The sequence below is a fragment of the Scyliorhinus torazame genome, chromosome 7 (genome assembly GCF_047496885.1).
Source record: "Scyliorhinus torazame isolate Kashiwa2021f chromosome 7, sScyTor2.1, whole genome shotgun sequence".
NCBI classification, from domain to species: Eukaryota; Metazoa; Chordata; class Chondrichthyes; order Carcharhiniformes; family Scyliorhinidae; genus Scyliorhinus; species Scyliorhinus torazame.
This window is the reverse complement of record NC_092713.1, coordinates 110444870-110468153: the sequence shown is the minus strand read 5'-3', so window position 1 is coordinate 110468153 and position 23284 is coordinate 110444870. Positions and strand designations below refer to the sequence as shown.

General features: G+C 46.0%; 1 protein-coding gene across 2 annotated transcripts in view; it reads left to right on the top strand.

Moving 5' to 3' along the window:
- Positions 1-23284, top strand: part of hmcn1 (hemicentin 1) — an 838180-nt gene that overhangs the window by 284823 nt on the left and 530073 nt on the right. For both annotated transcript variants that reach the window (XM_072511251.1, XM_072511250.1), the window contains exon 12: positions 22987-23128. In XM_072511251.1, the coding sequence (XP_072367352.1) occupies positions 22987-23128 (142 nt within the window). The remainder of the gene's footprint in view (positions 1-22986; positions 23129-23284) is intronic.

Sequence of the window (23284 nt, the reverse complement as noted above, 5' to 3'; positions counted from 1 at the left end):
GGCCACAGGGAAAGCGGTGGAACAGTTGAGGAAGGCAAGGGGGGGGTGCGCTTTGAGGACGGGGAAAAGGCAAGCAGAATGTTGGCGCACCAGCTCAGGAAAAGAGAGGGGGCGAGGGAGATAGGTAAGGTAAAGAGTAGATGCGGGAATACTGTCCTGGACCCAGCGGGGGGGGTGAACGAGGTGTTTAAGGACTTCTATAGTAAATTATACGAGTCGGAACCCCCGGCTGGGGTGGAGGGAATGGGGCAGTTTTTGGATCAGTTGAGGTTCCTGAGGGTGGAGGAGGACCTGGTGGAAGGACTGGGAGCCCCAATTGAGATTGTGGAAATAATCAAAGGGCTGGAGGGCATGCAGTCGGGCAAGGCCCCGGGGCCTGACGGCTACCCGGTGGAATTCTAGAAGAAGTTTTCAGAGATATTGAGCCCACTGCTGGTGAGGACATTTAACGAAACAAGAGAGAAGGGAGTCCTCCCCCCAACAATGTTGCAGGCCTCGATTTCATTGATCTTGATACGGGAGAAGGATCCGGAGCAATGCGGGTCATACAGGCCGATTTCTCTACTGAATGTGGATGCCAAACTGCTGGCTAAGATACTGGCCACAAGGATAGAGGACTGTGTCCCGGCGGTGATGGGGAAAGACCAGACAGGATTTGTTAAGGGCAGGAAACTCAAGGCCAAAGTTCAAAGGCTTCTCAATGTTATTATGATGCCCTCAGACGGAGAGGAGGCGGAGGTGGTGGTAGCCATGGATGCGGAGAACACTTTTGATCGGGTGGAGTGGAATTACCTGTGGGAGGCACTGGGAAGGTTTGGGTTAGGTGAGGTCTTCATTGACTGGGTGCGGTTGTTCTATCAGGCACCAGTGGCGAGTGTGCGTACGAACCGGCTAAGGTCGGGGTATTTTAAATTACACCGAGGGACAAGGCAAGGGTGTCCCCTCTCCCCGTTACTGTTTGCTCTGGCCATACAGCCATTGTCCCTGGCATTAAGAGCCTCTAGGAACTGGAAGGGCTGGTTTCGGCTGGGGGGGGGGGGGGTGGGGGAGGCACGGAGATGGAGCACCGGGTCTCGCTCTACGCAGATGACCTGCTCTTGTACATTTCAGATCCACTGGAGGGGATGGGGGAAGTTATGCGAAACTTGGGGGAATTTGGCAATTTTGCGGGGTATAAATTGAACATGGGGAAAAGTGAGATGTTCGCGATCCAGGCAAGAGGGCAGGAGAAGAGACTGGGAGAGCTGCCGCTTAGAATGGTAGGGAAGAGCTTTCGGTATCTGGGAATCCAGGTGGCCCGGAAATGGGAGGTACTGCACAAGTTAAACCTATCCCGGTTAGTAGAACAAATGGAAGGGGACTTTAAGAGATGGGACACGCTCCCGCTATCGCTGGCGGGGTGGGTACAGACCGTGAAAATGACGGTCCTCCCCAGATTTCTGTTTGTCTTTCAGTGCCTCCCCATCTTCATTCCTAAGGTCTTTTTCAAGCGGGTGAATAAGATTATTACGGGCTTTGTGTGGGCGAGTAAAACCCCGTGAGTGAAGAAAGTGTTGCTGGAGCGCAGTCGGGGGAAGGGTGGGTTGGCACTGCCAAACTTCTGCAACTACTACTGGGCGGCTAATATCGCCATGATCAGGAAGTGGGTAGTGGGGGAGGGGTCAGCATGGGAGCGGATGGAGGCGGCATCATGTGAAGATACGGGGGCACCGGTAACGGCACCTCTGCCGTTCTCGCCGGCTCGATACTCCACAAGTCCGGTGGTAGTGGCGGCTCTGAGGATCTGGGGGCACTGGAGGAGATAGAAGAGAGTGGAGGGAACATCGATTTGGACCCTGATTTATAATAACCACCGGTTTGTACCGGATAGGCTAGGTGCCGGGTTGTGGAGTTGGCAGAGGGCAGGAATTAGAAGGATGGGGGATCTATTTATAGATTGGAGCTTTCCCAGCTTGAAAGCTTTGGAGGATAAATTTAAATTGCCAGCAGGGAATGGTTTTAGGTATGGCAGGTTTGCGACGTCCTGAGAAAACAGATGCCGGCCTTTCCGCTGCTGCCGCCACGGGGGATACAGGATGGAGTAGTCTCCAGTACCTGGGTGGGAGAGGGGAAGGTATCGGATATTTACCAGGAGCTTTCGGAGGCGGAGGAGCTTAAGGGCAAGTGGGAGGATGAGCTAGAGATAGAGGCGGGTCTATGTGCGGATGCCCTAGGCAGGGTTAATACATCTTCCTCATGTGCCAGGCTTAGCCTGACACAATTTAAGGTAGTCCACCGGGCACACATGGCAGCGGCTAGGATGAGCATGTTTTTTGGGGTAGAAGATAGGTGTGCGAGGTGCGCGGGAAGCCCAGCAAATTATGTCCACATGTTTTGGGCATGCCCGAAGCTTAGAGGGTTTTGGCAGGATTTTGCTAAGGCAATGTCCACGGTGCTAAAAACATGGGTGGTGCCGAGTCCGGAGGTAGCGATATTTGGAGTGTCGGAAGAGCCAGGAGTTCAGGGGGCAAAAGAGGCTTGGCCTTTGCCTCCCGGGTAGCCCAGAGACGGATCTTGTTAATGTGGAGGGACTCAAAGACCCCGAGTGTAGAGACCTGGGTTAGTGACATGGCTGGGTTTCTCAGTCTCGAGAAAATAATGTTCGCCTTAAGAGGGTCAATGTTAGGGTTCTCCCGGAGGTGGCAGCCGTTCGTCGACTTTCTTGGGGAAAATTAAAATGTCAGCAGATGCAGTATTCCAAGTGGGGGGTTGCGGATTGTTGTTGTATGGTTGAGGTGCGTGAAGATTGGGTTGGTGGGGGGGGGAAATGTTTATTTTACCATGTTGATGTCATTGTTTATGTCACGGTTATAAAAATCTTCAAATACCTCAATAAAATATATTTTTAAAAAAGGTTAGAGCCCATGTGGTCCAAGGCAATTTGGCAAATTAGATCCAAAATTAACTTAGCGCAGGAGGCAGAGGCTGATGGTCGAAGGTGGTTTTGTGACTGGAAGCTTGTGTGCAGTGTTGAACCGCAGGAGTTGGTGCTGAGACCCTTGCTGTTTGCAGTGCACATTAATGATCCAAATGTGGTTATGGGGGTATGACCAGTAAGTTTGCAGATGACATGAAAATTGGCGGTGTGGTAAATAGCGAAGAGGAAAGCCATAGATTACAGGACGATATAGACGGGCTGGTCAGAATAGTGGCAAATGGAATTTAACCCTGAAAAGTGAGAGGTGATGCATTTTGCGAAGACTATCAATGCAAGGGAAGACACAATTAACAGTAGGATCCTAGGAAGTACAGAGGATCAGAGGGACCTTTGGGCGCATGTCCACAGGTCACTGAAGGCAGTAGGACAGGTAGACATGGTGATTAAGAAGGCTAAATGGGATACTTGTCTTTATTAGCTGAAGCATAGAATGTAAGAGCAGGGAGGTTATGATGGAGCTGTATAAAACTGTACTGTTGAAGTTCAGGTTGCCACGCTATAGGAAGGATGTGATTGAATTCGAAAGGGTGCAGAGGAGATTCACCAGGATGTTGCCTGGGCTGGAGCATTTGTTATGAAGAGAGGCTGGTTAGGCTGGGATTGTTCTCCTTCGAGCAGTGAAGGATGAGGGGGAGCACTTGACATGCCATAGCATACAAGGCTACAGATCAAGTGCTGGAAAATGGGATTGGAATAATAGGTGCTTGATGGCCAGTGCAGAATCAATGGGCTGAAGGGCTTCTTTCTGTGCTGTATGACACTATGACACCCCACCAACAGCCACTTCCCTTCCCTCCCCACCAGTGCCCACTTCCTGTTTCTCTCCTCTCTTTCCCCCACAGCCACCCTCCCCCACATCTTGTACCGACTGACAGAAAGTCCACTCCAATCTTTTGTTCATGATGTGGAGAGTCCAGTGTTGGACTGGGTTGGACGCAGTAAGAAGTCTTACAACACCAGGTTAAAGTCCAACAGATTTGTTTGGAATCACTAACTTTCGTAGCGCAGCTTCTCCATTTCACAATATACATTAATGACCTGGAGGAAGGAGCTGAAGGCACTGTTGCTAATTTTGCAGATGATACAAAGATTTGTAGAGGGACAGGTAGTATTGAGGAAGCAGGCGGGCTGCAGAAGGATTTGGACAGGCTAGAAAGTGGGCAAAGAAGTGTCAGATGGAATACAATGTGGAAAAGTGTGAGGTTATGTTGTGGGAAAAATCTTGGAAAGGTTTATAAGAGATAGGATGTATAATCATCTGGAAAGGAATAATTTGATTAGAGATAGTCAACACGGTTTTGTGAAGGGTAGGTCGTGCCTCACAAACCTTATAGAGTTCTTTGAGAAGGTGACCAAACAGGTGGATGAGGGTAAAGCAGTTGATGTGGTGTATATGGATTTCAGTAAAGTGTTTGATAAGGTTCCCCATGGCAGGCTACTGCAGAAAATATGGAGGCATGGGATTCAGGGTGATTTAGCAGTTTGGATCAGAAATTGGCTAGCTGAAAGAAGACAAAGGGTGGTGGTTGATGGGAAATGTTCAGACTGGAGTCCAGTTACTAGTGGTGTACCACAAGGATCTGTTTTGGGGCCACTGCTGTTTGTCATTTTTATAAATGACCTGGAGGAGGGTGTAGAAGGATGGGTGAGTAAATTTGCAGATGACACTAAAGTCGGTGGAGTTGTGGACAGTGCGGAAGGATGTTACAAGTTACAGAGGGACATAGATAAGCTGCAGCGCTGGGCTGAGAGGTGGCAAATGGAGTTTAATGCAGAAAAGTGTGAGGTGATTCATTTTGGAAGGAATAACAGGAAGACTGAGTACTGGGCTAATGGTAAGATTCTTGGCAGTGTGGATGAGCAGAGAGATCTCGGTGTCCATGTACATAGATCCCTGAAAGTTGCCACCCAGGTTGAGAGGGTTGTTAAGAAGGCGTACGGTGTGTTAGCTTTTATTGGTAGAGGGATTGAGTTTAGGAGCCATGAGGTCATGTTGCAGCTATACAACACTCTGGTGCGGCCGCATTTGGAGTATTGCGGGCAACTCTGGTCGCCGCATTATAGGAAGGATGTGGAAGCATTGGAAAGGGTGCAGAGGAGATTTACCAGAATGTTGCCTGGTATGGAGGGAAGATCTTATGAGGAAAGGCTGAGGGACTTGAGGCTGTTTTCGTTAGAGAGAAGAAGGTTAAGAGGTGACTTAATTGAGGACATACAAGATGATCAGAGGATTGGATAGGGTGGACAGTGAGAGCCTTTTTCCTCGGATGGTGATGTCTAGCACGAGGGGACATACCTTTAAATTGAGGGGAGATAGATATAAGACAGATGTCAGAGGTAGGTTCTTTACTCAGAGAGTAGTAAGGGCATGGAATGCCCTGCCTGCAACAGTAGTGGACTCGCCAACACTAAGGACATTCAAATGGTCATTGGATAGACATATGGACGATAAGGGAATAGTGTAGAAGGGCTTTAGAGTGGTTTCACAGGTCGGCGCAACATCGAGGGCCGAAGGGCCTGTACTGCGCTGTTATGTTCTATGTTCTATGCTTGGGAGAATTGGAGGCATAGACTATTTTCTAAATGGGAAGATGCTGAGGAAATCAGAAGCACAAAGGGACTTGGGAGTCCTTGTTCAGGATTCTCTTAAGGTTCAGTCGGCAGTTAGGAAGGCAAATGCAATGTTCACATTCATGTCGAGAGGGCACGAATACAAGACCAGGGATGTACTTCTGAGGGTATTTAAGGCTCTGGTCAGACCACATTTGGAGTATTGTGAGCAGTTGTGGGCCCCGTATCTAAGGAAGGATGTGCTGGCCTTGGAAAGGGTCCAGAGGAGGTTCACAAGAATGATTCCTGGATTGAAGAGCTTGTCGTATGAGGAACGATTGAGGACTCTGGGTCTGTACTCGTTGAAGTTGAGAAGGATGAGAGGGGATCTTATTGAAACTTACAGGACACTGCGTGGCCTAGATAGAGTGGACGTGGAGAGGGTGTTTCCACTTGTAGGAAAAACTAGAAGCAGAGGACACAATCTCAGACTAAAGGGACGATCCTTTAAAACAGAGATGAGGAGGAATTTCTTAGCCAGAGGGTGGTGAATCTGTGGAATTCTTTACCGCAGAAGGCTATGGAGGCCAAATCACTGAGTGTCTTTAAGACCGAGATAGATAGGTTCTTGATTAATAAGGGGATCAGGTGTTATGGGAAGAAGGCAGGAGAATGGGGATGAGAAAAAGATCAGTCATGATTGAATGGTGGAGCAGACTCTATGGGCCGAGTGGCCTAATTCTGCTCCTATATCTTATGGTCTTCATCAGGTGAGTGAAGAGGTGGGTTCCACAAACACACATATGGACAACGTCAATGATGCAAGATGATACTTTGAATGCGAGTCTTTGCAGGTAATTGTCTTTTGTTAAGAAGTAGCAGGGAGGCTGGAAGTGAGCAGTATTGCAGAAGGGTAACGCCTTAGGCTTTGTATTTTCCCTATCCTCCTCAGATTTCCGAATAAAGTAAATAGCATTGCTTGAGCAAAGGACGGGGCATTTTTATTTAATCCCTAATGTTGTAGGCTTGTTTTTCTTGCTGTCTCCTTTTTTGTGGGCATAAGAAATAGGTGCAGGCTATTCAACCATTCAGTACATTCATTGGCAGATCACTTGTTACAACCAACAATATTTACATCATTTCATGAACAAAGTCCCATGCAACTGGCCCATGCCAAACGCTTTAGCTGCCTATGTGTCAACAACTTCACTCTGCTGACGCTGGAGTATTGCATGTTCCTTGTTCCAATTGTTCCAGGGCTAATTGTTTCACCATTGAATCACTGAAAGCCAAGTCCTCCGTCCTTTGTGCTAAATTCATTGGAGAATGGCTGCCAACACAGAACCTTTTAGGTTAATACTTTTGAGCAAATCTAGAATAAGGCCATATTACTTTTCAGATTTACCTTCTCAATGCATTTGTAATAGAGACATTCTTAAATTCACCAACTAGCCAATGTGTAAGTAAATAGAGCAAAACTCCAATCACTTAACTGTTCTCCCCAATAAATATATTTGCTCTGATTTCTGGCGGTATCATAGAGGTTTGAATTGAATCAATTACTAAACAGTTTGATCATAATAGATGTTGCATTGCCAGTTATGGAAGAGGGAGCAGGCAATTTTGAAATAGCAATTGGTGGACTGGAACAGCAAATGATTATGAAGAGGTGAGGCACAGGTGGCTGTGAGACAATAGACAGGCGTTTGTACAAAACATAAATATGATGGGTGGCACGGTAGCACAGTGGTTAGCACTGTTGTTGACAGCACTAGAGTCCTAGGCTCGATTTCCGGCTTGGGTCACTGTCTGTGCAGAGTCTGCACGTTCTCCCCGTGTCTGCGTGGGTTTCCTCCGGATGCTCCGGTTTCCTCCCACAAATCCCAAAAGACGTCCTTATTAACTAATTTGGACATTCTGAATTCTCCCTCCATGTACCCGAACAGGTGCCGGAGTGTGGCGACTATGGGTTTTTCACCGTAACCTCATTGCAGTATTAATGTAAGCCTACTTGTGACAATAACAATTATTATTAGACCAGGTCAACGATATAGGGTAGCATGAGAGAGGTAATAGAAAAGAGTATTAAACTACAGTGGACTTTTGGGCCTTTTATCAAGAGTTAATTGAGAATAGTATCTAGTATCTCCTGTTGCTATCACCGACAACATAACTCCAAGTTTTTCATGAATGTCTATGAGCACTCAGTTGTGAACAGACAGACCTGTTGTTAAAATTGTGCAGTCTTCAATTACATGAGCTTTTCGCCCACTTTCAAAGTTCTCATGAGCCTCATTGTGTTTTTTAAGTGCCCCGATGCCATTAGGGCAGCATGGGAGCACAGTGGCTAGCACAGTTGCTTCACAGCTCCAGGGTCCCAGGTTTGATTCCTGGCTTGGGTCACTGTCTGTGCGGAGTCTGCACATCCTCCCCGTGTGTGCGTGGGTTTCCTCCGGGTGCTCCGGTTTCCTCCCACAGTCCAAAGATGCGCAGGTTAGGTGGATTGGCCATGATAAATTGCCCTTTGTGTCCAAAAAAGGTTAGGTGGGGTTACTGGGTTACAGGAATAGCGTGGAGGCATGGGCTTAAGTAGGATGCTCTTTCCAAGGACCGGTGCAGACTCGATGGGCCTAATGGCCTCTTTTTGCACTGTAAATTCTATGATTCTATGATTAGAGCTATAGAGTCATTTATGGAACAGATGGCGACCATTGAGTCCATGTCAGAAACCCTTTTAAAAAGAAAAACATTTTATTGAAGGCATTTCCAAATATCTACATAACCTAGAAACACAAAAGCCAACCGTGGCAACAGGAAACAACCACCCTCTTCCTACATCCCGCAATCCAAACACAAAAAACAATCAGCACCGGGGGCGGCAGCATTGGAAACGACGACCCCTCATTCCTCATGAAGTCCCTAACCTGCAGGTACCTGAACCCATTCCGCTTCGGCAACTGATACGTCCCTCCAACTCCTCCAAGCCTGCAAACGTCCCTCCAACAAACAAATCCCTGAAATATTCTATCCTCACCTGTCGCCACCCCCGGAATCTTGCATCCAACCCCACCGGTGCAAGCCTTTGATTATCGCAAATCTGCACCCACAAAGACATACCTTCCATTCCAAAGTGCTGCCGACACTGGTTCGACACCCTACGAGAACGGAAGGGGCGCCAACAACAGTGCCCTCAAACTGGTCCCCTGACACGAGGCTGCCTCCATCCCCCCCCAAAACCCACCGTTCCTCCACTGCCCATTTGCCAACCATTGCAATGTTGGCTACTCAAAAGTAGTTTAGCAAGCTCGGCAAAGCCCACACCATAGTCGCTCCCTCTCCAAGAACACCCTCCTAACCCACGGAGCCTTCTCCGCCCACACAAGCCTCAAAATTATCCCATTAATCTTACCAAAAAAAGGGCTTGGGCACAAATATTGGAAGGTTCTGGAACACAAACAAAACCTTCGGCCACACCGTCAACTTTACCGTCTGGACCCGACCAGCCAACGACAATGGCCACACATCCCACCTCAAAGTCTGCCTTCATTCCCTCCAGCCGCGCCAAGTTCAACTTGTGCAGCTGGGCCCAACTCTGCACCTCCTGTATCCCAAGGTAATGAAAACTTCCCCCTACCAACTGGAGCGGCAGTTTCCCCAACCTCCTCTGTCCTCGTGCATTAATTGGGAATATCTCACTTTTCCTCCATGTTAAGCTTGTACCTCGAAAAGCGGCTAAATTCCCCCCAAATTCCCATGACACTGTCGAAGGTCCCAACCGGGTCCGAAATCCTATAGCAGGAGATCATCCACATACAAAGAGAAACTTGGTGTTGACCCACCCGCGCCCCCCCTCCCTCGGCACAACACCCCCCACACCCCCCGAGTCCCTAAGTGCCATTGCTAGCAGCTGAGCTGCCAGGACAAAGAGCAATGGCAAGAGCGGGCACCCCTGCTTTCTCCGCGTCCATCGCCACAGCCACTTCAATTTCTCGGTCCACCGAGGGCATCATAATTACATTAAGTAACCTCCGTGCATAGGCCGAAAACTGCCGCCCCTTGACAAATCCTGTCTGGTCCTCACCTATCACCTCCGGCACAATCCTTTATCCACGTCGCCAGCACCTTCGGCAACAACTTTGCATCGACATTCAACAGCGAGATTGGGCCGGTGCAATCCACACTGCTCCGAGTCCTTGTCTTTCTTTAAATAAGCGATATCAAAGCCTGAAACAGTCTGTGGGGGGGGGGGGGGGGGGGGCGGGGGGGTGCTCGCTCTCCACTCTCGATCACTTATTAAACTGTTCGACTTACAGGGGCCCCGGCTCCAACCCAAACCTCTTCTAGAACGCGACAAAGACTTCCTTCCCCACCAACTTCTCGAACATATTCGTCACGTACTTGGCCGGTGTTCCCTTAATCCCTTCAGGCAGCCCCAATGACCCAGAGATTCTGCCTCGTGGAGCGATTCTCCAGGTCATCCACCTTCTCCCTCAGCCACTTCTGGCCCCCCACCACGAGCACCATCTCTGCCTCCAACGAGGCCAGCCGGTCCTCATGTTCCTCCACCTACTGGAGCACCAAACTCTCTGCACCTTCAGCCTCTGCTCCACCACCTCTGAGGCCTCTTGCTTCTGCTGCTAGAACTTAACTTTCAAGAAGTCCACCAGTTGCTTAGTAGACCACTGGATGGTAAACGGCGCCCCAGAGCCCTCTGCCACCTTTTCTTCTGTCGCACTTAAAAAACCTCCTGGCCAGACAGCTGCCTCTTGCTCGTTACACTCCTCGTCTGAGAAACCATAAACCAGCCCCACTGGGGGAGCACTTCTACCTCTCAGTGCTCATGCACCACACACCAGCAACTTCCCCTTAAATAGGTGAACAAGGACCAAACTATTCCGCATTGAACGGGAGCCAACAAATGTGTGATCACTCACTCCATGCCGCCACTGGAAGTCCCCCTATGGAGAAATCCTGTCACTCCCACTCCCCCACATAATCCCCATAGACCTGCGTTTATTATTTATTTTATTCAACTGCCCATCCAATTTCCTCTTGAAATCAAACACCTTCTGAAAGGCCCTTGGTGGCATCTAACTGGAATCCTCCTATCTGAGTTGATAGGGTTTGAAGAAGTGGTGAACCAACAGGGCAAGGCCAGACAGATCATGTTGTGGTTCATGTGCACATGCACTTCATTTTGAGCCACCACTACCCTGAATCCACATCAGCTGTACATGCACCGCTGTGTTTGACGATTAGTACATGAGGAGGCTCATATTCCTAAAGCACGTTGATGACCACCACTAAAATATGTAAATACTTGATTGATTGAATACTTTGTTGGAAGCAATACCATCATAGCAAGTTATGAGGTCATATGAAATGGGAGCAGTAGTCGGCCATTCGGCCCATTAGGCATGGTCCACCGTTCAATAATATCATGGCTAATCTGATTCTGGCCTTAACTTTATTCTTCTGCCTACCCCATAAACCCCTCGCTCCTTTGTAGGCCACATGTCTATCAGATTTGTACATATTCAATACTCAGCCATCCCTGTGTGCTGGGCGAGAGATTTCCAAACACTTAAGGAAATTCCTTCAAATCTCTCTCTTTAAATGGGAGATATCTTATTTTTAATCACTGCCCACCCCCCTAGTTCTAGAGTCTCTCATGAGTGGAAACGTTCAACCTTTCTTGTCAAGCCCCTTCAGTATCTTGGGCGGGATTCTCCGACCCCCTGCCGGGTCGGAGAATCGGCGGGGGGGGGGGGCGGTGTGAGGCCCGCCCCCGGACATTTGGCGGGGCGGGAATCGCGCCGTGCCGGTCGGCGGCCGCTGGCAGCGGTCTGTCTGGCCCGCGATGGGCCGAGTGGCCGCCCGTATACGGCCGGTCCCACCGGTGTAAATTACAACAGGTACTTAGCAGCGGGACCTGGCTCCACGGGCAGCCTCTGGGGTCCTCGGGGGGGCATGGGGGGATCTGGCCCCGGGAGGTGCCCCCACAGTGGCCTGGCCCACGATTGGAGCCCACCAATCCGCGGGCGGGCCTGTGCCATGGGGGCACTCTATTCCTCTGCGTTGGCCGCTGTAACAGTCCGCGATGGCCGATGCGGAGATGAACCCACCTGCGCACGTGCTGGGATGATGCCTGGCGCTCCCGTGCATGCGCAAACTCGTGCCGGCTGGCGGAGACCCTTTGGTGCCAGCCGGCATGGTTCCAAGCCCCTTCCGCGCCCGTTGGCGCGGCGCTAACCACTCCGGCGCCGGCCTAGCCCCTGAAGGTAGGATTCCGCACCTTCGGGGCGGCTCGATGCCGGAATGCTTCACACCACTCCTTCATGCCGGAGTTGCCCGCCCCGCTGGTTTGCGGAGAATTCCCCCCCTTGTATGCATCAATAATATCACCTCTCATTATTTTAAACTCAGAGTATAGGTCCAACCTGCCTAACCTTTCCTCATAAGACAACCTTTTCATCCCAGGAATCAGGCCAGTGAACCTTCTCTTCAACTACTTCCAATGCAAACATATCTCCCTTAAGTAAGGAGGCCAAGGTCGGAATTCTCCCATGGCCCTACTGGCAGGTTCAATGGCTAGCGTTGAAAGGGAGGGGTGGAGAATTTGGCAGGAATCCGAAAATCAGTTTTACACCAGAATGAATTTTCTGTGGGATTTTTCACTGGTGCCTTCCATAGTGGATTGGGAATTCCTCTGGAGACTGGAGTGAAACTGATTTGCATCCCGCTAATGGGATACAGATAAAAACCTGACCGGAATCTTCCACCCACAGTAATGTGATGCCACAAGGAAAACATGTTGGTCTATGACATGTCTGGAAAAACGTGATATACAAAAGTCATGATTTACCTGAAAAATGCCTGGGATAGCATCTGGAGTTTGGGATGGAAACCACTCGCAACCTTGGACCTTGGTACACTACAGCAGTGGGTGCGGGATGCATCAACAATGGTGGCTCTTCCAAATTCAGCGTCAATTAGTAGGTCTTTTCCAACCTCTCAATATTATTACTGGAAGTCCATCATCTTTTGCAGGAGGTCCACCTTCTTTCTTCAACAGTGGCCAGTGATGTTGAGCACGTTTTCAATCTGATACCTAGCTATGATGGAGGTCATCCTCCATGCAACTTGCCCTGCCACCATCTGGTCTCTGGCATAGGCTGGTATTTACCAATGTTCCCAAAATGCAAAATGTAAAAGTGAACATTCTAATTTCTCACAAGGTATTTAATTTGGCGGGAGAACTTAATTCCAGCGGGATGGTCTTTTAAAGTGCGAGCATGACATGCTAATGCATGTAAAAGGGCTTCCTGACATTGTTCAATGGGAACTGGATCCACCTGTAAAATTCCGAGAACAGAATTCCTAAATGTTAGTGTCATTTTGAGTACAAAGTATTCTTAGAATCCTTTCTCCTATGTAATTGTTTTACAGGCATCTGTGGAGGGCTCTGAGCATGTGCGAGCTTTGGACAGGCTCTGCAGTCTGCAAAAGGGTGGCCTGTAAGCGAGACTTGTTTTACTGGAGCTCCTGTTTTCATTATTATTACTGTAAACTGCTGAGTCAGTTATTGTTAAATTTTGATCTTTATTTATATAAAAAATATTTTTCTTTTAAACAACGAATTGAACTATCTTTTTTATGGTCTCATCCCATGGTTACCATCCCACCATTGCGGAACTGATTCTTGGTCTGGTACCAAATTGGGTTCCCCTGCCTACCAAGTTTTCTGCTGCTGACAGGACTGGAAGATTCTGCCCTTTGTGTCCTCATAATTTGCTTTCCTATCATTTGGCTATAATACAGTCAGTCCCTCCATCCAAGACATGAATATAGATTGTAATTAGTTGAGGACCCAAAATTCCAGTTTGCCAACCCGAAAATGATCCATTTATCCCAACTCTGTTTCCTGTTAGTTAGCCAATCCTCCATCCATGCTAATCTATTACCCCCCCAACACTGAGCTCTTATCTTGAACAGTAACTTCCTATGTGGCACCTTATCAAATGTTTTTTCAAAATCCAAATAGACTATATCTACTGGTTCCCCTTTATCCTCTCTGCTTGCTATATCCTCAAAGACCTCGAATAAATTTGTCAAACGTAATTTCCCTTGCACAAAACCATATTGACTGCTATTTCTTCCTCAATTATGGATTCTCATGTTTTCCACATGACAGATGTTAGACAAATTGACCTATAGTTTTCTACTTTCTGTCTCCCTCTCTTGAATAATGGTGTTAGATCTGTGGTTTTCCAATTCACTGAGACCGTTCCAGATTCTAGGGAATTTTCAGGGAACATTTTCTGTATGAAGAAGGCCTTTCTGGGTGATCAGCTGGCAGCATGTTGTGATTGGTTGTACCCACCAAGATGCCAACATGTTTGCTTTATCGAGATTGTTCCTTTTATACAGGACAATCTATTACATCCAACATTATATATCCTGAGCAAATACTGCTTTTGGCAAGTCTAGTTCAATGGACCTAGCTGGGTAGGGCCCGTTATGTTCCGCAGCATTCTTTTACTTCCATCTGTGATAATCTTTTAAGGATTTTTAAAGCTTTTCAAACATTTACTTTGTTTATCAGCAGTTTGATGGTAAGCCAAAAAACAACATTGGGGTGGGTACTTGTCTGGGTTTCTTTGAGTTTGTTATATTTCCTGTTCTCCTACAGTCCCATGACATTTTTCAAAGACATCTGGGAAAAATGGCATTTATAACTGATATTCTGGCATGATAAGCTCATAAATTATGTCCTGAGTTGAGACCCCATTTTAACCAGGCTCCGAGATGGAACTTGATAATTTCAGCAAGAACATTAGCTTAGTTCAACTTTCAGCTACAATTCTTAAGTTGTAACTTTATTTTTTTATTTTCCTTAATTCATTTGTTAGTTTTGACATGGCATGGCAATGTAATGAGTGGTTGTTATCTGTATTGAGTAAAGAATGTTAGTCTCTGGTTTCTTTGGTCCTTGCTAACCATATGGCTAATAATAGCACCATGAATCATACATTAATAAAAACATACTGTGTAACAAATATGTGAGTCGATGACATATAAATGAACATTCCATCATTCTGTCTAACTCGCTGACGTTAAAGTGATATATTGGACACCAGACTAATCTTCTCACATCTCCACAATAAGATTTTCCATGTGTACGTACCTCCAATTTTTCGATGGGTCATCATCCAATAGTAACTTCAGCATTTGGGACACGTTTGGAATTGAAGGCGAACTGAAAATGCAAATGTACATATTCTGAAATTTGTTGATTAATTTCATGTGTGCACAACCATTAGTTTCTCCATGAAGGATTTCCAAGATTTAATTACATATCATGTTTCTGTAATTCTTCTGCTGTCTGACTGGAATTATAGCTTATCATTAATTAATTGAAAGCAACAAAAAGTACGGAGATTAGATTGTGATTGAAAATTGTACCTTGACACAATAGCTGAGATTAATTGAATTGCTCGCTTTGTTATTATACAACTCTGAATTACTAATAAAGACTTGTACTTTTTCAAAGCAGGAACTAGACAAGCTCATTGCAAAATAGTTTAACAATTTTACGATGCTCTGGAAAGTCCCAAGTGGTAGTTGTGAGAATGTCACCTATGTTACCCTGAAGGAGATATGTTTGGCTCTGGTTGAAACCCATGATCTCTGGGTAATATATGTGCTAATATCTCCCGAGTGGATGAGCGATAATAGACAACAAAACAGTGTATAAAAATAATTTACCTCGGCGCTCCCTCTTCTAGGAATTTTGGCAGTAAACTGGAAACCCATTTCAAATGTCTTTATATTGTCTTGAATAAAACTAGAATATTGATAACATCTGTACTTTGAAAAATAGCCTTTAGCTGACCTATTAATTGCCTCATCTACCTGCACAAATGATATGATAGTATTGAGGGGCACTCAAACTAGCATTTTCATGGTGGTGCGGTGCTGTCTTTCCACGTTTCTGTGTCCCGCACTCTGACACACCCAGCGCTAGTCCACACTGACTAGGTTTGCAGCTGGCTTTTTATTCCACTCTCCTATGTATTCCTTGTTGCGTTTCAGAGAATATATCCCCACTGGTAAAGCTTCACATGATATATGGTGATGACAACGGAGTGTTTGCACTGGCTTCACCGTTCTCCATCTTGGATTGTATGAGCAACTCCTCTTAATAAAACCTCTCATAGTTTTTGAAAGAATGCAAAGTGTGGGCACTTCCATACCTTTTTTATTTGTGGCTAACAAAGAAATAAAACAAAAGAGAAAACTGGCAATGAGGATTGAGGCATGAAAAATTTGCTGAAGAGGAAATTTATTGGCAGACATAGTGGAGAAGGCATCGGGAGCAAAGGAAGATTCTCTGGAGAGGACACACAAACAGACACAACACATCAGGTGAACTACAGTCACCGCGGTGTGCTGAAGGTTTATTTTTTGACTACAACCGTGAGTAAAGAAAATCAGCAGTTTGGGGTAACCTTCAACTAGGTAGCGTCTGGGCAATAGAGACCACACACGTGGCGAAGCTAAATGGGTTGCGGGTAACAGGGATTTAGAAGTCTTCCGATTCTATACATGTCCTACTCGGGGAAAAATTCATATTGCTTGCGAATAAGGGGATCATTTGTACTATACCTTCGAAAGAATCAGAAGGGAGGAAGTTGATTGATGACTCAACCCGAAGAACTGGGATCCGAAAGGCAGGAAAATCAGGCGCCATGGATGCATTTGATCAAGACTGAGACTTTGAATTCCTATGAGGGACGATTCCAATTATACCTCATAGCAAATCAAACACCAGGGGACCTAAAGATCACAACATTTCTCAGTTGAGTAAGGCATAAAACCTTTATGCTGCTACAAGATTTAGTTGACCCAGCAACACCTGGAAAAAAGGACCTTCACCGAACTAATGAATATTTTAGAAGGGAATTTCTCTCTCAGTCCATTATTGAGTTTGTTTCACTGCCATAGCCAGGAAGCAGGTGAAAGCATTTTACAATTTGTAGCAACTTTGCTGTGGAAGTTGCCACATCTATGGAGCTAGCAACGAAAGAGCTTCACAGACAGGAGTTGGAGCGAAGAGCCACAAAATGGATACCACAAGGATGCAAGAGTACAACCATGTTACCAATGTGTATAGGTTGGACACAGCAGGGGAATTCTGGGGTAAAACAAATACATGCAAGAACTCTGGCAAGAAGGGCCACATTGCCAAGGTATGTTGGGCTCTGAAAATGTCTCCTACACCAAAGATATACAAGAAAAAGAAGACATCTAAACAGACTAGCCGTGCCTATAAATTAGTAGACAAAGTTCAAGACCACTCAGAAGGCATCATACTCGAGCTGCTGCAGGGGCTGAAACTAGGGTTGTTTTTGGTGCGGGGCAATCAACCACATATTTGGATATATCCCAAACTCAAAAGTCAAGAACTCAAAACAGAAGTGGATGTGGGTGTAGCTGAATCGTTAATACCTGAGACAATTTATAATCAAAAACTGAAGCACCTGCTTTTAAAACCATCAAATGTGACCCTAAGGATATACACTGAAGAGGTAGTAGCATTTAAAAGGAGGCATTGTGGTGAAAGTAGAAGCAAATGGACAGACGCTGAAGTTGCCTCCTTGTGTTGTCCGTGGAACTTGTCCTGCTTTATTTGGTAGAGCATGGTTGGCGAAGATTAAACTCAACTGGGAAACGGTAAATCAACTGGTGGATTGAAAGAGCAACTTACACCAACTTCTGGTGAAGTATGAGAAGGTGTTCGAAGATTCACTAGGCTAAATGACTGGAGTTGAGGTGCACTTAAAAATCAATCCAAACAGCACAAAATATCTGAAAGCTATAACCCTACCATATGCCATTAAGCCAAAATTTAAAGAAGAGCAAGAAAGACTAGTCCAAACAGACGTCATTGAGGCAGTTGTTACAAGTGAACACCAATAGTTCCTGTATTGAAATATGATGGCTTAGTGAGAACCACTATTAACCCAGTATTGTGAGCAGATCATTATCCACTGCCGTTGATTGAAGACTTGTTTGCTGCACTTTCTGGAGGGCAGAAATTCACTAAAATTGATCTTTCACCGGCATATCTGCAGATGAATGTAGCTGCAGAATCACCGCCGCTACTCACCATTGTGACACACCAAGTCTATTTCATTACAGAAGACTTCCTCGTGGAATAACATCTGCTCCTGCTTTTCTTTCCTCAAAGATCCATGGATCAAATTCAAAGTGGGCTGAGGGGGTGCATTGCTATTTGGATGACATGCTCATCAAGTGAACAGAAACACTTGAAGAATTTGGAAGCTCCTCAGAAGTGTTTAGAGAGACACAACCTGAGGGTTAAAAAGACTTTTTTCAAGTCATTCAAAATTACCTTCATCATATCATTGATAAAGATGGCTTACACAAGGGGTGGAAAGATGTCAGCAATCTTGGAAGCACCACGTCTTCAAAATGTGACACAATTAAGGTTGTTTTTAGGCTGGATCAATTAGTATAGTAAATTTGTGCCAAATTTAGCAACGCGATCAAATCCTTTATACACTTTGCTATGTGCCAAACAGGCATGGCACTGGTCAGAAGAATGCAAAAGTGCATACAATGAGGTAAAAGATGCCTTCCAGAAGTCAGAGCTGTTGGTTCATTATCCTCCCAAACTGAAGTTGCAACTTGTGATGTGTCACCCTATGGGATTGGTGCATTTGTCTCTCACATAATACCTTCAGGACCTTTGCTTCACAAACTCTTACTAGTGCAGAAACAAATTACGCTCAGCTAGAAAAAGAGGCTTTTAGCATCATTTTCAGGGTAAACAGGTTCCACCACTAGCTCATTTGACTGATCAGCGACCTTTCATGACAATCTTTGGGCCTCAAAGGTTTACCTCCTTTGGAAGCTAGTAGGTTACAAAGATGGTCATTGATATTGTCGACGCACACATACAGTATCCAATATCGTAAGTCAGAGCAGCATGAGCATGCTGATGCTTTGTCAAGATTGCTGTTACAAGTCGAGCATGAATCTGAAGAAAAATTTTTCAACGTCCTGCATTTCTCGTTCATGGATAATGTATCTGTGACTTTGTCTCTAGTTCAGAGAAACATCCAGGGATGGGGAAGGTGACGGAATAGGTCCAAAAAGGAACGGTGTCAGACGTTCATGGGAAAATCCAGACATAAAGCCCTAAAGTTTTATTATGGGGAATCCATGTGATTATTCGTCCGTGCTTGTGTAGTGAAGTCCTTGGTCAACTACATGAGGGACATGCTGGTGTGGTGAGGATGAAGAAACTGGCACAGTTATCTTTGATGGCCAGGATCGGGTGCTGAAATTGAAGAGAAAGTTGGGCAATATCAATCCTGTGCAAAACTAAGGAACACTGCATTATAACCATTACGTCTGTGGGAATGGCTGACACAGCCATGGCAGAGAATACACATTGATTATGGTGGTTACATGTTTTTAGAAATTGTAGATGCACACCCTAAATGGCTGGAAGTCGCAATCATTAAGTCAACGATGACTGAGCGGACCATTGAAAAACTGGATTAAATATTCGCAAGGTTTGAAACACTAGCGCAGAGCAGATTGTAAGTGACAACGGTACTCAGTTCACTTTGAAGGAGCTTGAGGACTACTTAGAGGGAAACGCTATACACCATATTAAAGTCAGCTCCTCATCATCCTGCAACATATGGATTGGCCAAACGTTTTGTTCAATTATTGAAACACTCCTTGAAGGCATCAAAGGACCAAGGTACATTGACCAGAAGAATGAACAAATTCTTAATGTCCCACTGGAACACTGCACAAGCAACAAAAGAGTTCACCAGTAATGCTGCTGTTCAAAAGGAAACTGTGAACTCCGTTGGATTTGTTAACTCCCCCGATACTTCAGCGACTGTGAAACAAAGATAAGCACAATTTGTTAGGAGGGAGCAAAACTATGGAAATAGAGTTTTCAGCCAGCGAGAGAAGGTGCTGGCCAGAAGCTACATCACCAAAAAGAAATGGGTACCTGTGGTGATCCTGGCAAAGACGGGTGCAATTTCATACACTATGCAGACAGATGATAAAGAGTTTGGCAACTTCATGCAAATCAGCTACTAGCTTCACAAAGTGAAATCGCCAAGACTTCTCCAGAGGTTCTAGCTTAGAGAAATCTACACAGCGATACTTTGGAACAGAGACAAGTTCCGAATCTGTTTGAGGACTTTCCAATACCTATAGTGACAGACACTGGAGAAACTTCTCAGGAAGCACCACCGACTGAAGGGAAGTCTCAGGAAAAGGCATCCACCTGAGAGACTGCTTTATTGAATTGTTATAAATGTGTATAAAGAAAATGGGATCCATTGTATAAAAGTTATATCATTGTTGTACTCATGAAATAAAGGGGGAAGATTATGTGTTAGAGAACACAACCCTGCTTGTAAAGCGTCACGTGATATTGCGTGACATCAGAGTGTTTGTACAGAATTTGCAGTTCTCCTCGTGGTTGGTTATATTCACTTAAAGATTAGCTTTTGTACCACGATCTCAAAGTTCTGGATCTTAACGTCATCATTGGTTGTTAGCCACGTGTGTGACCTTGCTGCGATGCTGGACTAAGTACCATCAGTGAGCATTGGGTGTTTTACTTGGCTATTAGCTCCCAGATTGCTAACAACATGTGGTCTTCTACAAAGGCTGTTGCAATGAAAATTTGTTTGGCTGATGGGCTGACCTAGTCTGATCCGGCTTAACTCTTTACCGACTCCTGTAACTCCTCTCTTTGCGAAATGTCTGCCTGGAATGTGATCTTCTTGCATTCCTGTTCTGTTCTGCATCTTTCGGGATACCTTCACACACAAGGGTTGGGCTAGCTTCATCTTCTGTGCCTTGTAGCTCTTCAATGAAGTGGGGCCCTGGCCGATTTGGGAATTTCCATGTTTCCATTTAAATTCGCCATGAAGCCATTGATTAAATAGAACACTGGGCCATTAGTATCCTCTGTCCTGGGAATTAGCGTTCCCTTAACTCGTTCCATTCTTCTTGGAAAATTATCACCTCCAAGTGGATGTTCAGCTCCTGCTGTACTCCCCTGTGGCTCTTCAACTGCATGAGGAATTTCCATCACCGTCTGCTTCTTGGCTTGGTGACTCCCTTGTCCCCGTTTAAACCTGCCATGAAACTGCCTGTCAAACAGAACATTGGCCTACTCCTGTCCTTTTTAACCTTTACTGTCCTTCAGGCACCTCTTTTATTGCTGCTGGCCTGTCTTTGGTTCTATTACCTTCCAGTGGCTCTGCAGCTAGCTGTGTGCCCCTCTCATTTTCCCCTCACTGGTCTCCGAAGTCACCAGATCCTTGTTTAACTTTAGAAAAAATGTATCTACTAATTCATTTTCCAGGACATCCACTTTGCCTAATTTAAATTCCACCAGTCTCAGCTGGACCTTTGACAACTTCACAGACCTAACCTTGGCCCTTTTAAATTCCAGAAGCTGTTTCTTACCTCCAACCCTCACTAGTTCTATTGCTTTGTCTGGGGCTCCTGAACACACTCCAGCTCTCTGCTTCGCTGCAGACTTTGGCTGCATGTTCCTTGAATTTTTTGGTTGCAAGTAGTTCTTGTCCAGCTACTTTCAGAGAATTTCATAGAATTTACAGTGGAGAAGGAGGCCGTTTGGCCCATCGAGTCTGTACCAGCCTTTGGAAAGAGCATCCTCCACTCGAAGCCCATGCCTCCACCCTATCCCAGTAACTCCATCTAACCTTTTGGACACTAAGGGAAATTTAGCATGGCCAATCCACCTAACCTGCACATCTTTGGTCTGCGGGAGGAAAACAGAGCACCCGGAGGAAACTCACACAGACACGGGGAAAAAGTGCTAACTCCACACAGACAGTCACCCATGGCCAGAATTGAACCTGGGTTCCTGGAGCTGTGAGGCAGCAGTGCTAACCACTGTGCCTCTTACTGGCTCTTCTGCCCTCTTTAAGACCTCTGAACCATTCTGGGTTCCTTGTATTCCTGCAAATCCCGGCTGGCTTCTTTCAGCCCTTTCAGTTTCTTCTGATGGAGCTTAGCTGGCCACCGATTGGGTGACCAAACAGTCGGGGAAAATGCCAGCCACTTCCTCTTGCAGATTTTCCATCTCCCTGACCTCGGAGGCTTCTCTGAGACCACTGGGGTTGCTTTACGTTTAATACCACCAGCTCATTGTTGAGGAGCATGTAGGCCCATGTATCTCTCTAGGTTCACTCGTCTCACCCTTTTGGAAATGTCGGAACTCTTCATACAGATACAAAATTCCAGTAACTCTTAGGGATTCAATTAACTTCATTCACACTCAGTGCCTCTCCAAGGATTCACAGCTGTCTGGTCTGCTGTGCTCTGTGACTCCCCAGTCCAGAAATTGGCCCAGACATGTTCTTTTGGTAGTTAAAACACACCAACTTCTTGACCTCACTCGGCATTCCCCAACCCCCCCCTCTCTCTCTCTCTTTCCAGTTGGTTTGTGGTAACGAGGGGAGGGTCTCTCCTGGAATGAGGGCTTGTGGATCAGCTCATAATGAATTGCCAGTATGCCTGCATGGTCCCTGTGACCACCTTCTACTCTTGGAATGTTCTGCATTTTCAGCCTGAAGCAATCACTTGGGAGGTGGGAGAGAGGGGGGAACCCTTGCACAGAGCAACCTGCAGTTGCTGCTCTGCCCAGGTAGGTGGAGGAAGCCTTCATGCTGGCTCCAGGACTACTGCTGGGAAATCACTTGCAGGTAGCTCTCCTTTCCCTTGCAGCCTGTGGAGCCTTTGAAAATAACCAGTTGGCCTCTGACAATAGACTCAGTAGACCTTGAATTAGTTCAGTTGGCAACCCACTATTTCGGACTGGTAATCCTGCTGCGCACCTCCAACTCCACTATCTTGCCTACAGGAAAATAGCCCAGGGGCTGGGAGGAGCCAGGAAACTGGCACACTGGCTGTTGACCATATTTTTTAGCCCCTGTCCCCAGCATTGCATTGACCAGGAGTGAATCTCTTATCTGGGGAGTTGGAGTCTTTTTGAATGTATTCTTAGCTTATTCCTAATCAAAAATATAGACGAACAAAGGTCCTGGAACTACTGGACCAAGTTGGAATATTTTTTGAGTAGCTGAATTTGAAACCTGACACTGTATAGCAGGATATGAGGGTACAGTGGTTGTATAGCAGGATATGAGGGTATAGTGGTTAAGTGCTGGATTAGTAATCCAGAGAAGGTAAATACCGTGAAATAAAACCACCTGGTTTTTTCGGCAAACTGGTGTTCAGATTTATAATGTTTGCATGTTTTTCTGTGGACTGGTCTAACTTGTCTGAACCTTCTATTTCTGCATGATTTGTGAATTTATTTTACTGTAAGTAACTGATAATCTTGTGCTTTAAATCAGAACCTCCAAGAGTTACCGTGTACCCCAGGAACCAGACGTTCACTGAAAGGAAAGAAGTGCGAATCAGCTGCTCTGTGACAGGCTACCCCCAACCACAGGTAGTCTGGACTCACAATGATATGTTCATAATGGGAGCAAGCAGGTACAGACTGTCACTAAGTTACACTTTCAATAATCGAATTTTTCATTGTGCCTCCCATCAGTTATTTAAATAATCCATAAAGCAATTCAAGATGTTAATCAGCTGGTGAATGTGTTGCTTGGTGTAGAGCTCCACCAGATACAAAGGATAGTGAGA